At 36.8% G+C, this 11,522-nt stretch overlaps 1 protein-coding gene across 1 annotated transcript; it reads right to left on the bottom strand.

The window, feature by feature from the left end:
• Positions 1-1,782: 1,782 nt before the first annotated feature.
• Positions 1,783-11,025, bottom strand: LOC145629190 (uncharacterized). The gene is made up of 9 exons (XM_081681733.1): positions 10,930-11,025; positions 10,211-10,769; positions 9,952-10,084; positions 9,571-9,852; positions 7,989-9,345; positions 7,692-7,869; positions 6,223-7,079; positions 5,188-6,079; positions 1,783-2,299 (listed from the first exon to the last, which is right to left on the bottom strand). Exons 1-9 carry the CDS (start codon positions 11,023-11,025, stop codon positions 1,962-1,964), a joined length of 4,692 nt encoding a protein of 1,563 aa, XP_081537859.1. The 3' UTR covers positions 1,783-1,961.
• Between the last annotated feature and the right edge of the window lie 497 nt (positions 11,026-11,522).

The following is an 11,522-nucleotide window of genomic DNA, read 5'->3' as shown; positions in this document are numbered from 1 at the left end:
CATATCAACATGTTTTGTCATGTGGAGATCGTTATTTTTTTACTATTGTGGATGATTATTATAGGGTAGTTTGGGTTTATTTATTGGTTGATAAATCTGAAGTTTTTAGAATGTTTTTGGCGTTTATTGCAATGGTTGATAGACAATTTTCTCAAACCATTAAAATTACTGAATTTAATCGTTTTGATGATTATTTTGTTGCTACGAGCACTATCTTCCAAACTTCATGTGTTGGTAGTCCACAATAAAATGGGAGAGTTGAGAGAAAACATAAACACATTCTTAATGTTGAAAGAGATTTGAGATTTCAAGCCAAATTGCCTATTTTTTTATGAGGATGCCCCAATTTCTCATGGTGAGAAACAAATTTTGTTTCTCACATGACATTTTTGTAAATAAATCAACAACTTTATTCAATTGTGGAGCCCACAATAATGAAAAAGTTGTTGATTTGTTCATGAAAATGCCATTATGAGAAACAAATTTGTTTCTCACCATGAGAAACAGGGAATTTCCCTTTATTTTTGGGGAGAGTGTGTTCTTGCTGCTGCTTATTTAATAAACCGCACACCAACAACATTACTTCAAAATAAAACCCCCTTCAAAATTCTTTTCAATAAAACTCCATCTTTTTATGCTACTCGCACTTTTGGTTTTCAAAATTATTATAAGAGAGAACCACAACATTACATTATACGATTATACGACCCAATATTTATCAGAGTACATGGTCTGATAATCATTACATTAAAGTTCTGGTCTAATAACATAATAAGAAACAACCTTAATTCCCAACAACCACGTCCTTTTAATCGAGTTAAGCATGTTGCAGGGGACTTAACTTTCAACAAATTGAAAAGGAGGGGACTGCAGTTACAAAATGTAAATGTAGGGGACTGAAACCGGTTGTTCAAGTTATCACCGGTGTTGTTACCTGTAATAGCGAGTTTCCACCAAAAAAAATTAAAAATGAAAATAATAATAAAAGTTACTGATCATTTGCCATCATTTATTCATTTTCCATAATTGCCATACAAACACATTTGCAATCAAACGTTTATATCAATAATTTAGTGACAAATAAGGATAAATTCCTCACATTGCATCTAAATTATCTACTTTATTTCTAACAAACTTGCAAATATCATCAATTCTATTCAAATTCTGATTTCAGAAAATTAACAATGCAATCATCAAACATTTAAATAAAATCATACCCACTACAAAAAAAGAGAAACATACTAAAAGATTACTCAAAAACACTAGATATGTTCATAAATTTTGAATTAAACACTTGAAATTATTATATTTATACATATAATAATAACCCCAAGTCCAATCCCAAACAAAATAATTAAAAAAAATAAAAATAAACAAACTTACAAGTCGAGATTGATGAGTTGATAATTCCAGTGTACTTACAACTCCAACGAAAAACCCCAGAAATTATGATCCTACTGAATTAAAAAAAAAAAAAAAAAATCTTGCAGTGATAAACCGTAGTATATAGAAGGAAGAAGTAGTATACTGAATGGTACAGGATGTAAATGAAAATGTAGGAAGAAAATTCAAAGAAAGTAAATATAAAGAATAAGATTATTCTTTCTAAAACTGAAAAAATTCTTTTCAAAGAAATATGGAGTATGATGGATCTTTGAAACATTTTAAGTCAAAAACTCCAACATTTTTTTTTTTCCCAATGCAATTAAAAGCCTGTCAGTGACCCAAAGTCCCAAAGTAAATAAATTTAAATCAATTAATATATGGTAACCGGTGGTAGAAGGTAACCTTGGCCAAAGTTATAGGCATAGTCCCTTGCTTTTAACTTTTGAAACTGCAGTCCCTCTTTTTACATTTCTTGAAAGTTCAATCCCTTGTTAGAGTCTTAACTCCCTTTTAATCTATAATATAACTAGGATAATACACACATATAGTTTATTTCCTTTAAAGTCTTAACGTATTTAGTTACCCTTTTGCTCCTTGGTAGTCTTTGTCTCCTTAGGGGGGTAGTGACCACCATATCCACCGTCTCCATAACCACCATGGCCATATCCACCGTGTCCATAACCTCCGTGACCATAACCACCACCACCGTATCCACCGTGACCATAGCTGCCACCATATCCGCCATGACCATAGTGTTGAGGTTCTATAGCATCATTCTTTTGATCCTTATTTTCCTCTTCCTTGGGTGGGTAGTGGCCACCATGTCCACCGTGACCATATCCTCCGTGTCCATAAGAGCCATGTCCATATGAACCATGTCCGTAGTGTCCATGTTTAGACTCTTCTACGAACTCTACAAATTAAAACACAATGTAAAAAAAAAATTAATAATGTCATTTAATTTATCTTAATCAGCCATTTGCTCGTGATTATATACAAGTAAAAAGGTAGATTTGTTGTAAAAGTTGTACGTAGATAATCCTTCTCTCTCCTCCTTTCTCTCTCCAAAACCCTAGCCTCCATTGTTGAATTTTGAAGGGGTTTCCATCGATTTTAATCGGTGGAAAGCCCCAATCCTTGTTTCTTTATTGTTTTTTTTAGGTTTATAATAATACTTTCTCCTTTTGGGAGGAACTTTTCTCCCTCGAAAGAAAGGGTTTCCGATCTCCTTCGAAAGACAAGGGTTTTTCGACCTCTTTCAAAAGACAAGGTTTATCTCCTCTTTTCGAGGGAGAAATTTCTTAGTTTTGAATCCATGGTAGCAGATCTAATGGATTGTCGTGAAATTTTTTTGTTAGTGAAAAAGTTATCAAGTTTTCGAATACGAACAGATGAATCAGAAGGAAATAATCCTCACGGCTACAAAGGATCGTTAGATTGTCTCTCCAACAAGGCTGTAATTTTCAGCGATATAAGCGGGAGATGCTCCGCAGTGCAAGATCTACTCGACGTTCGTAGTTTTTATGAAGGAAAATTCTATTTGATTCAATATCTTATGTATTTGTTAACGTCGAATCTCTATTGTAGATGTCGTATGACTTTTAATTAATGAATTATTTTTGCTTTTCAAAAAAAAAAAAAGTAAAAAGGTAGATCTAGAGAAAGAAAAAAATAAAAAGGGTGATCAAGTAAATATTAGACCAAAATCAAGAAAATGAGATAAAAATAAAAATTGTACGCACACAAAAAAAAAAAAAAAAAAAAAAAAAAAAAAAAAAAAAAAAGAGACAAGTACATTAGCTTGGACACCTAAAATGAAAAATTATGTAAATAAATTGAGTCAATCAAATGTATTATACTATTATACGAACTATGTTTCTTATTATTTGTCACAAAATAATTTTTTATGTCTTATAAATAATACTTTTTTGTTGCAAATAATAAAAAATAGGGTAGTATACTCAGATTTTGAATAGTATAAAAACTCAAAAAGACACATGCTGACATGCATCTATTGATGAAAAACAAAGAAAGTATGTAATAGTATGCATTTAATACTACGTGAAAAAATAAAATTGGCACCGGTTCAAACCCGGCCTAAGACACCGGTTTGAACCGGTGCCAATGTGGGGGGGGGGGGGGGTGCCAATTACCCCCTTTTTGGCACCGGTTCAAAACCGGAGCCATAAACAGGTTTTGGCACCGGTTAAAAATACATAAAAAAAAAAATTTTATCCTCCTTTTGGCACCGGTTAACCGGTGCCAAAAATGTCCAAATTTTTTTTTGGTTTTTTTTCACTTACTAATTAAATCAATCAACTGAAAAAAATAACAATCACAACAAAAATCGAATTGGTTTCAATATATATAATCAAAAATTTACAATACATAATCAAATCAAAAATTACAATATAGATTAATTACAACTAACATATAAATAAATAAATAAAAAATTACATTATAAATCATAAAAAAAAATTATAATATACTAGTAAATCAAAAAGAAAATTACAATATGAACATATCAATATTCTTGCATAATCTGTACCTGCACTAATTAAAACAGAAAAAAAAATCCATTGGTAAAAATAAGCTTAAGAATAAATAAAAAAAAACCCAGAAATTCAAGTCAAAATAAAAATCGAAATTATCAAAAACGAAAAAAAAACAAATTAAAAATCAAAATCAATATCGGAAAAAAATAAAAATCGAAATTATCAAAAACGAAAAAAAACCAAAATTGAAATCGAAAAAAAGAAAACAAAAATTCGAAAAAAAAAACAATTAAAATTGGAACCCAAAAAACCCAATTGCGGCGACTGTTGTTGTTGGTGCTCGAACCTTGTGGTAGTGGCGGCGGCTGTTGTTGCTCTATTTCAAGCTTATTAGGGTTGAAAGAATGAAAAAGACCGAAGAGAGAGAGAAGAACGAACAGAGAGAGCCCAGAAATCGAAAGAAGAAAGAAGAACGAACAGAGAGAGAGGAGATTGAAAGAAGAACGAACAGAGAGAGAGGAGAGATCGATATATGGAGATTGAAAGAAGAATGAACAGAGAGAGAGGAGAGAGAAGGAGGAGAGAGAAGGAGAGGAGAGGAAATGGGGGAATGGAGGCGGATTAAACTTATTAGGGTTTAATGTTCCGTTTTTTTTTTTAAAAGGATGGACGGGTTCAGTGGCACGAGTTCAAACCGGTGCCCTTTGTATTTTTGGCACCGGTTCGATCTGAACTAGTGCCATTACTCTTGGTCTAAAATCCCGCCCATTTTTATGGCGGTTTTTGGCACCGGTTTGGTTTGAACCGGTGCCATTTGGGGGTTGCCTTTTTGTATTTTTCTACTAGTGTAACAGTAATTCTTAGTAGTTGTATGTACAAAACTCACGAGTTTGTTCGTTGGTAGAAGTCTCAGATATTTTTTTTTTACGGGAAACGATCCACCAAACTTTATTAATCAATCAAGGGCTTAAGTCAGCCATTACAAGTTCAGAAACACTCAAAGGAACTTCTTCCATCCACACACGAAGTGAGTCAAAAGAAGAGAACAACTTGGCAAGAGCATGAGCCACTCGGTTGCCATTTCTTTTAACAAAAGAAAAATGACAAGACAAACAATTACTAGCAAGCTGGAGTATGTCATGAATGATTGAACCAAAGACAGTAGCAGGCGAGCATCGCTTGATCAAATAATTATGAAGCACGAGACAATCTGTTTCCAAACATATTTTCCTGAAACCCGAGTCAATGGCAATACTTAGAGCGTGTCTCATGGCCATAGCTTAAGCTATATCTGCTTCGATGTTACCATGGAGGGGCAAGCAAGTTGAAGCAACTATATCGCCCACGACATCTCTCATAACAGCCCCTAACCCCACTCCATTCGACTTGAAAATTGCAGCATCCGAATTAACCTTAATCACCCCAAGTGAGGGTGGTTTCCATTTATCATTGAGCTGCATCCTTTCTTCACGCACAATAGGAGCTTCCTGAGCCAGAGCATACTCCCCTACCATACCCAAAGCTTTGTGGATAACTTCACCAATATCCATCTTCCTTCCCTGAAACACCCACTCAAATCTGCGTATCCAAACACCCCACAGCAAACAGAAAAATAAGTTCCACCATTCCCCATCCTTGTGCCTCCTACGAAGAGATACACACCATTCCCTAAAGGAATCCCCTTCATATCGCTCCACCTCTAGTCTCAAAGGGGAGAGATACCAGAGGCGTTTTGAGTCATCACACAAGCTGAGCATATGCAAAACACTCTCATTCTCACCACCACACAAAGGAAAAATGGGATCAATGTCCATACCTCGTTGAATCAGGCTTTGTCGAGCTGCCACCGCACCCTTAATAGCTCTCCACGCGAAGTGTTTCACCTTTGGGGGAACCTCAACATGCCATATTACATTCCATTCAAAATTGCAGGGCGCACTCGAACCAGAAGCCTTGTTTTGATTTTTCTCCATCATGATCAAGTTATAAACACTTCTCACCGAGTACTTTCCATCCTTAGTTTGGTGCCATACCCACGCAACGACACGGTCATAAAGAGGAATAGGTATGTTACAAATTTCAGCAATTTCCACTTGAGAGAACAGAGAATTTAGAGCCTCCACATTCCACGATTTATCCACCCATAGGTCACGGACAGTAACAGGACCTCCATCAATCTCTCCTTGGGTCGAAGAAACCTTGAAGCCAGGCAGATTTGGCACCCAAGGATTGTGCCAAATGCTCATGGAAGCACCATTTCCTATGCCTTTCTAGCACCCTTCAGCAACACGGTTCTTGCACCCAATATCGAACTCCATGTAGAGCTCGCGTTGGGGCACACCTTTGCATCAAACAATGTTGAGTGAGGGAAATACTTACCCTTAAGCACCCTTGCCGCAAGAGAATTCGGCAATGAAATAATGCGCCAAGCTTGTTTTGCTAAGAGAGCACTATTGAAATTTTTCATGTTTCTAAATCCGAGCCCACCAACTTTCTTTAACGTATATAACTTCTCCCATGCCACCCAACAAAGCTTGCGTTCTTCACCTTTTTGCCCCCAAAAGAAATTTCGATACAACCTATCAATTTCGTTGAGAATACTAACCGGAAGAGCAAAGCATTGCATTGCATATGTTGGTATCACTTGAGCAATTGATTTAATCAAGACCTCTTTACCCGCTTGAGACAAAAAATTTTCTTTCCACCCTTTGAGTTTTTTCCAAACACGATCCTGAATATTTTGGAACACTTGTTTCTTCGATCCACCAATATACGTCGGCAAACCAAGATACTTATCATGTCCTTCGACAGCCTTAAAGGATAACTTCATCTGAAGCATATTTTTCCGTTCTTGCTCTATATTTCGGCTATAAGACACCTCCGATTTGTCCATATTCAGTTTCTGACCCGGAGCTAACTCATAAGTAGAAAGGATATGAAGTACATTCTCAATCTCTTCCTCCGTTGCTCTCACAAAAAGAAGACTATCATCCGCAAAAAATAGATGAGAAATGGGCTCAACATTGCGACCAATTTTGATACCATGGATGAGCTTTTTACTCTCCGCATCACGAAGAAGAGCCGACAAACCTTCCGCACACATAATAAACAGGAAAGGCGAAAGAGGATCACCCAGTCGAAGCCCTCTACTGGGCTTAAACCACCTCGACGGTTGACCATTTACCAGAACATCAAACTCTGCAGAGCTAACACATACTACTACAAAACTTTGAAAAAAATACCCCTAATTAAATACCCGTTATTTAACCAACGGGTCTGTTAGATGTAAAAGATCCAATTTAAATTATAACAGGTCTCTTATGTGTATGATAAAAAAAATAAAACAAAAATATGAGACCAGTTATCAAAGCTAACAGGTCTTTTATTTTATTGGTTCCCACGTTTCTGATGAGAAAGGAAAAATAAGGGGTTTGTTTCTAATTTGATGGGTCTCTTAACTTTTCTCCTTATTTATATCATACTACATATTTCCTTTTGTCAAAATAAAAAAAATACTACCTATTTCCCACAAATCAATTCACCAACTTTCTCTCTCTTCAAAGCCTCCTTCCAAGCCCAAATTAAAACCCTCATTTTCTCTTTGGGAACTCGTCGGCCGCCGTCATTGACTCACTTCTTCATCCCTTTTTCATTGAATCAAACATTGTCCCTTCATCCCTTCTCGCAACATTTACTCTAAGAATGGTAAAAGGGGGATCTTTCTTTTTCTCTTAATATGCTTGCTCTTTATCCACTTATTTTTGTAGTAGTGACAGTTCATAATCAAAGCATTAAAGTGACCCGGCAAACCCAATTTTAGCATCATTTCCTTCAGGAAGTCCCACTCCACTCTATCATAGGCCTTACTCATATCAAGTTCTAGCCCCAAAAAATCTTTCTTCCCCGTTTTCTTTTTTCTGAGGTAGTGAAAACACTCATACGCAACCAGAACATTATCAGTGATCAATCTCCCGGGAACAAAACCACTCTGTGACTCATGAGTAATAAAAGGTAATACTAACTTTAAACGATTAGAAAGTACTTTAGTGACAATTTTATATATTACATTACACAAACTAATAGGTCTATAATCAACAGGAGACTCACACTTTTTTTTTTCGAAATTAGCACAATATGAGTCTGATTAATAGAACCTATGTCACCACCATTATTCAAAATATTTAGCACTTTATCAACTACATCCACCCCTACAATGTCCCAAAATTTCTGAAAAAATATAGCGGACATACCATCGGGCTCAGGGGCCTTTGTCGGATGCATCTGGAATAAGGCCATGCACACTTCCTCGGCAGTGAACGTAGCATTTAGGGCGCTACATTGTTCGTCGCTAACAATTGGAGTCACTTTCTTGATCACAGGATTGGTCTCAATATGGCTGTTTCCGGCAAAAAGATTTGAGAAGTATTGAACGAAGATTTCTGTAATTTGCTCCTCCTCATCAAAAATATTCCCTACTTCATCTTTTATTTTTTTGATGTTATTTCTCCCCAATCTCTGCTTTGCCTTTGTATGGAAAAAAGAAGTATTTTTATCACCATTTTTCATCCATTCTTGCCTACTTCTTTGTTTCCAATACATCTCTTCCCTCTTCTCCAATTCATCCATTCTATCATCAATTGCTCTCATTTGAGCAATAATCTCCTCTGTTTGTTCCTCCTTCATAAGTCTCTCCATCTCCGATCTGCAGTCTTGCATTTCCTTCACAAAATCTCCAAATTTCTCCCTACTCCACGCACTCAATCTACTAGAAGTGAAGGCGATTTTAGAACATAAATCGGCCCCCCTCTCCCATGCCTCCAAGACAATATCAGCACAATTTGCATACCGAAGCCACATTTCCTCAAAGCGGTATTGTTTTTTCTTTTTTTTCTTCTTTGGGTTCTGCATCGCTTCTTTAACATATAAAAATAGGGGAAGATGATCGGATTTCCTTTTTGAAAGGTGAGTCACAAACGAGCCCGGGAAGCAATCCCTCCACTCACAGTTTGCCAAAAATCTATCCAATCTTTCTTGAATATTCTCCAACCCACCTCTATTATTTGACCAAGTGTAATCATGCCCAATGTAACCCAAATCTTCCAATTTGCAATGGGAAGTAGCCTCTCTAAGAATTTCGGCTTCCCCACTGTTAAACCCACGTCCTCCTGTCTTCTCATGAGATTGTAACATTAAATTGAAGTCCCCCCCGCATAGCCAAGGTAAGCCATCATCCACCCATAAACTCTTCAATAACAATCCCGTCTTGAACTTAAGTTCATCCTCCGGATGACCATAAATGCCCGAAAATCTCCATTCTCTATGTCCTATGGACTTAACCCGCACATCAATGTGATTATGCAAATATGACACTACATCAACATCAACCGAATTTTTCCACATCAAGGCTAATCCACCCTTCCTCCTTCTTCCCTCACCTTCACAGTCAACAACAAGAGCATGCACTCTGAAATTTTGTTTTTTGTTTTATTTTTTCAAATTCAAAGGCTTTCAATTTTGTCTCACAAAGGAAGACAATTTGGGGGTTTTCAAGAAACACAAAGCGTTTCAACGCATTAATCGCAGGGTAGCCCCCTAACCCCCTACAATTCCAAGAAATGATGTACGTCATTGATCACCGAGAGCCCTATGGGTGGGGCCCGCCACACTACCAGTTTAATTCAATTTTAACCTTCGTTTAGTGACAACATTCTCCTCCGAACACACCAAATTTTCTGTCACTTCACATAGCTTTGGATTTTTCCTTTTTTCACCCGCAAGCTTCTCATTACTGTTCATACTATGATCACCATCCCTCATGTTTCTCCTCCAAGTTTTATTTTTTTGGGGTCCTAACTTCTTAATTATCCCTCCCATGTACTCCTTCTCAATCCCTTCCCCTGACTTTTCCCCACTACTAAAAACAAAAGCTCCGGTATCCAGGAAAGGTGTGTGAGTAACCACTCCATCATTTCTATGTAACTCAACATCGACAAGTTTTTTAGTTACCTCATTAACTTGGTTGATGGTGGCAGCCTTCGCCTCCCTACTCTACTTTGGCTTTGTCACAAACAGATTCTTTGCACAGCTTCCACTTCTCCTCTCCTCCTCTTCTCTACCTCCTAAGTTGTACTTCCACAGTGATGCCTTCAACCAAGTTCCAAACGGCAAATTTGGTGCTTCAGTTTCCCTGTGATCTTCACAAACTTTGAGACCATGTCCCATCATCCCACAATAGAAGCAAAAAAGTGGCGGTTTTTCTTATTTAACTTCAAATAATTCTTCAATTCCACCCCTTAACTTCAGTCTTACATTCTTGAACAGAGGTTTACAAACATCTACCAACGCACGCAAGCGAATGGATTTGTCTATCCCTACCTTTGCTGTTGCGTCCATCTTTACAAAAACACCCAATTTGTTCCCTATCTTCTCCACATTTGCAAGATTCAATCTCTCCTTAAGAGGTAGATTATAAACCCTAACCCACATTGGCAAATGAAACAATTCTATGTCAGAGGGTTTAACAGAGTCAGTAGGTTCGCCAAGGATCAATGCGTGTCTGTCAAAGTGCCAAGGTTGTTCATGGAGGACGCGCTGCTTGTCCTTCCAATGGTAGAATTGACAGAGAAAACGGTTTTTTCCTATATTGGAGATATCCACATCGTTCTTAGGTTGCCAAACACCTTTGATTGTTGTAATAAAGGCATTTGTATTTACGCTTTGATTTGTCCTGAGCGATCCCACTAATGCGAGTTCAATACGCGCATCTTCATCATCTACACCATTATCGTCCCAGTCTATGGCTTCGTTGGGATCCTCCTTGATTGGAGAATCCTTATTTCCATAACCAACAGCCTCCTTCTCCTTCAGTACCAACGTTGAAGATTCAGCCTCCCCCATTGAATGAACAGAGCAATCAACAAGGTAATTCGGAAATTAATTGCAAAATCTCAAGATCAAATCGAGAAAAGCCTTGAAAAATCAGGGAAAAACTAGCCAAGAAGCTAGACGAAACCCTCCTAAGGAAAACCTAGAGGGAACCTCACCTAACATTTGAAGTCTCAGATAGCTCACGAGCAAAGACTTCAGAAGAAATGAGAGGAATAGCTGCTAATAGGGTAAGCAGTAAACCCTTTGAGTATGCCATTTTCAAGTTATTTAGGAAATTATTTGTAAACATACAGCTGATAATACAACTTTGTGTGTGGATGATAAAGGCAAAATGTAGCACACAAGAACATACATTTAAAGGCAAATTTATGTGACAATTAGTAGGTCCTCTAGTAATTGTGCAAGATTAAATTAAATAGTGATAGTGAACGTATCCGATCGTACATGATAGATAAGGCATTGTTTTTTGACAAGGAATTGGCACTGTTGAACCAACTTAGACTGTATTACACATTAGTGTAGATCAATAAATCAATTATTCATCAACAGAGTAACTCTTAGTTGATCTCGTGGATTATTGAAACAGTCGAATTGAATTCAATCATTTTTTTTGGTGTTAGTTACACCGTTCACATAATAATATAAATTTAATTCATGAATTGTTGGCTATTTATTACAAAGTAATAAATTAGAGGCTTAAGGTATTTTTAATGAGCAAGGGTACTTTGGTATTTTCTCTCAGGGAATCGAGTC

This window comes from Chenopodium album, chromosome 1 (assembly GCF_948465745.1).
Source record: "Chenopodium album chromosome 1, dcCheAlbu1.1, whole genome shotgun sequence".
Lineage (NCBI taxonomy): Eukaryota > Viridiplantae > Streptophyta > Magnoliopsida > Caryophyllales > Amaranthaceae > Chenopodium > Chenopodium album.
Note: the sequence above shows the minus strand (reverse complement) of the source record. Positions and strands in the feature narration are given on the sequence as shown.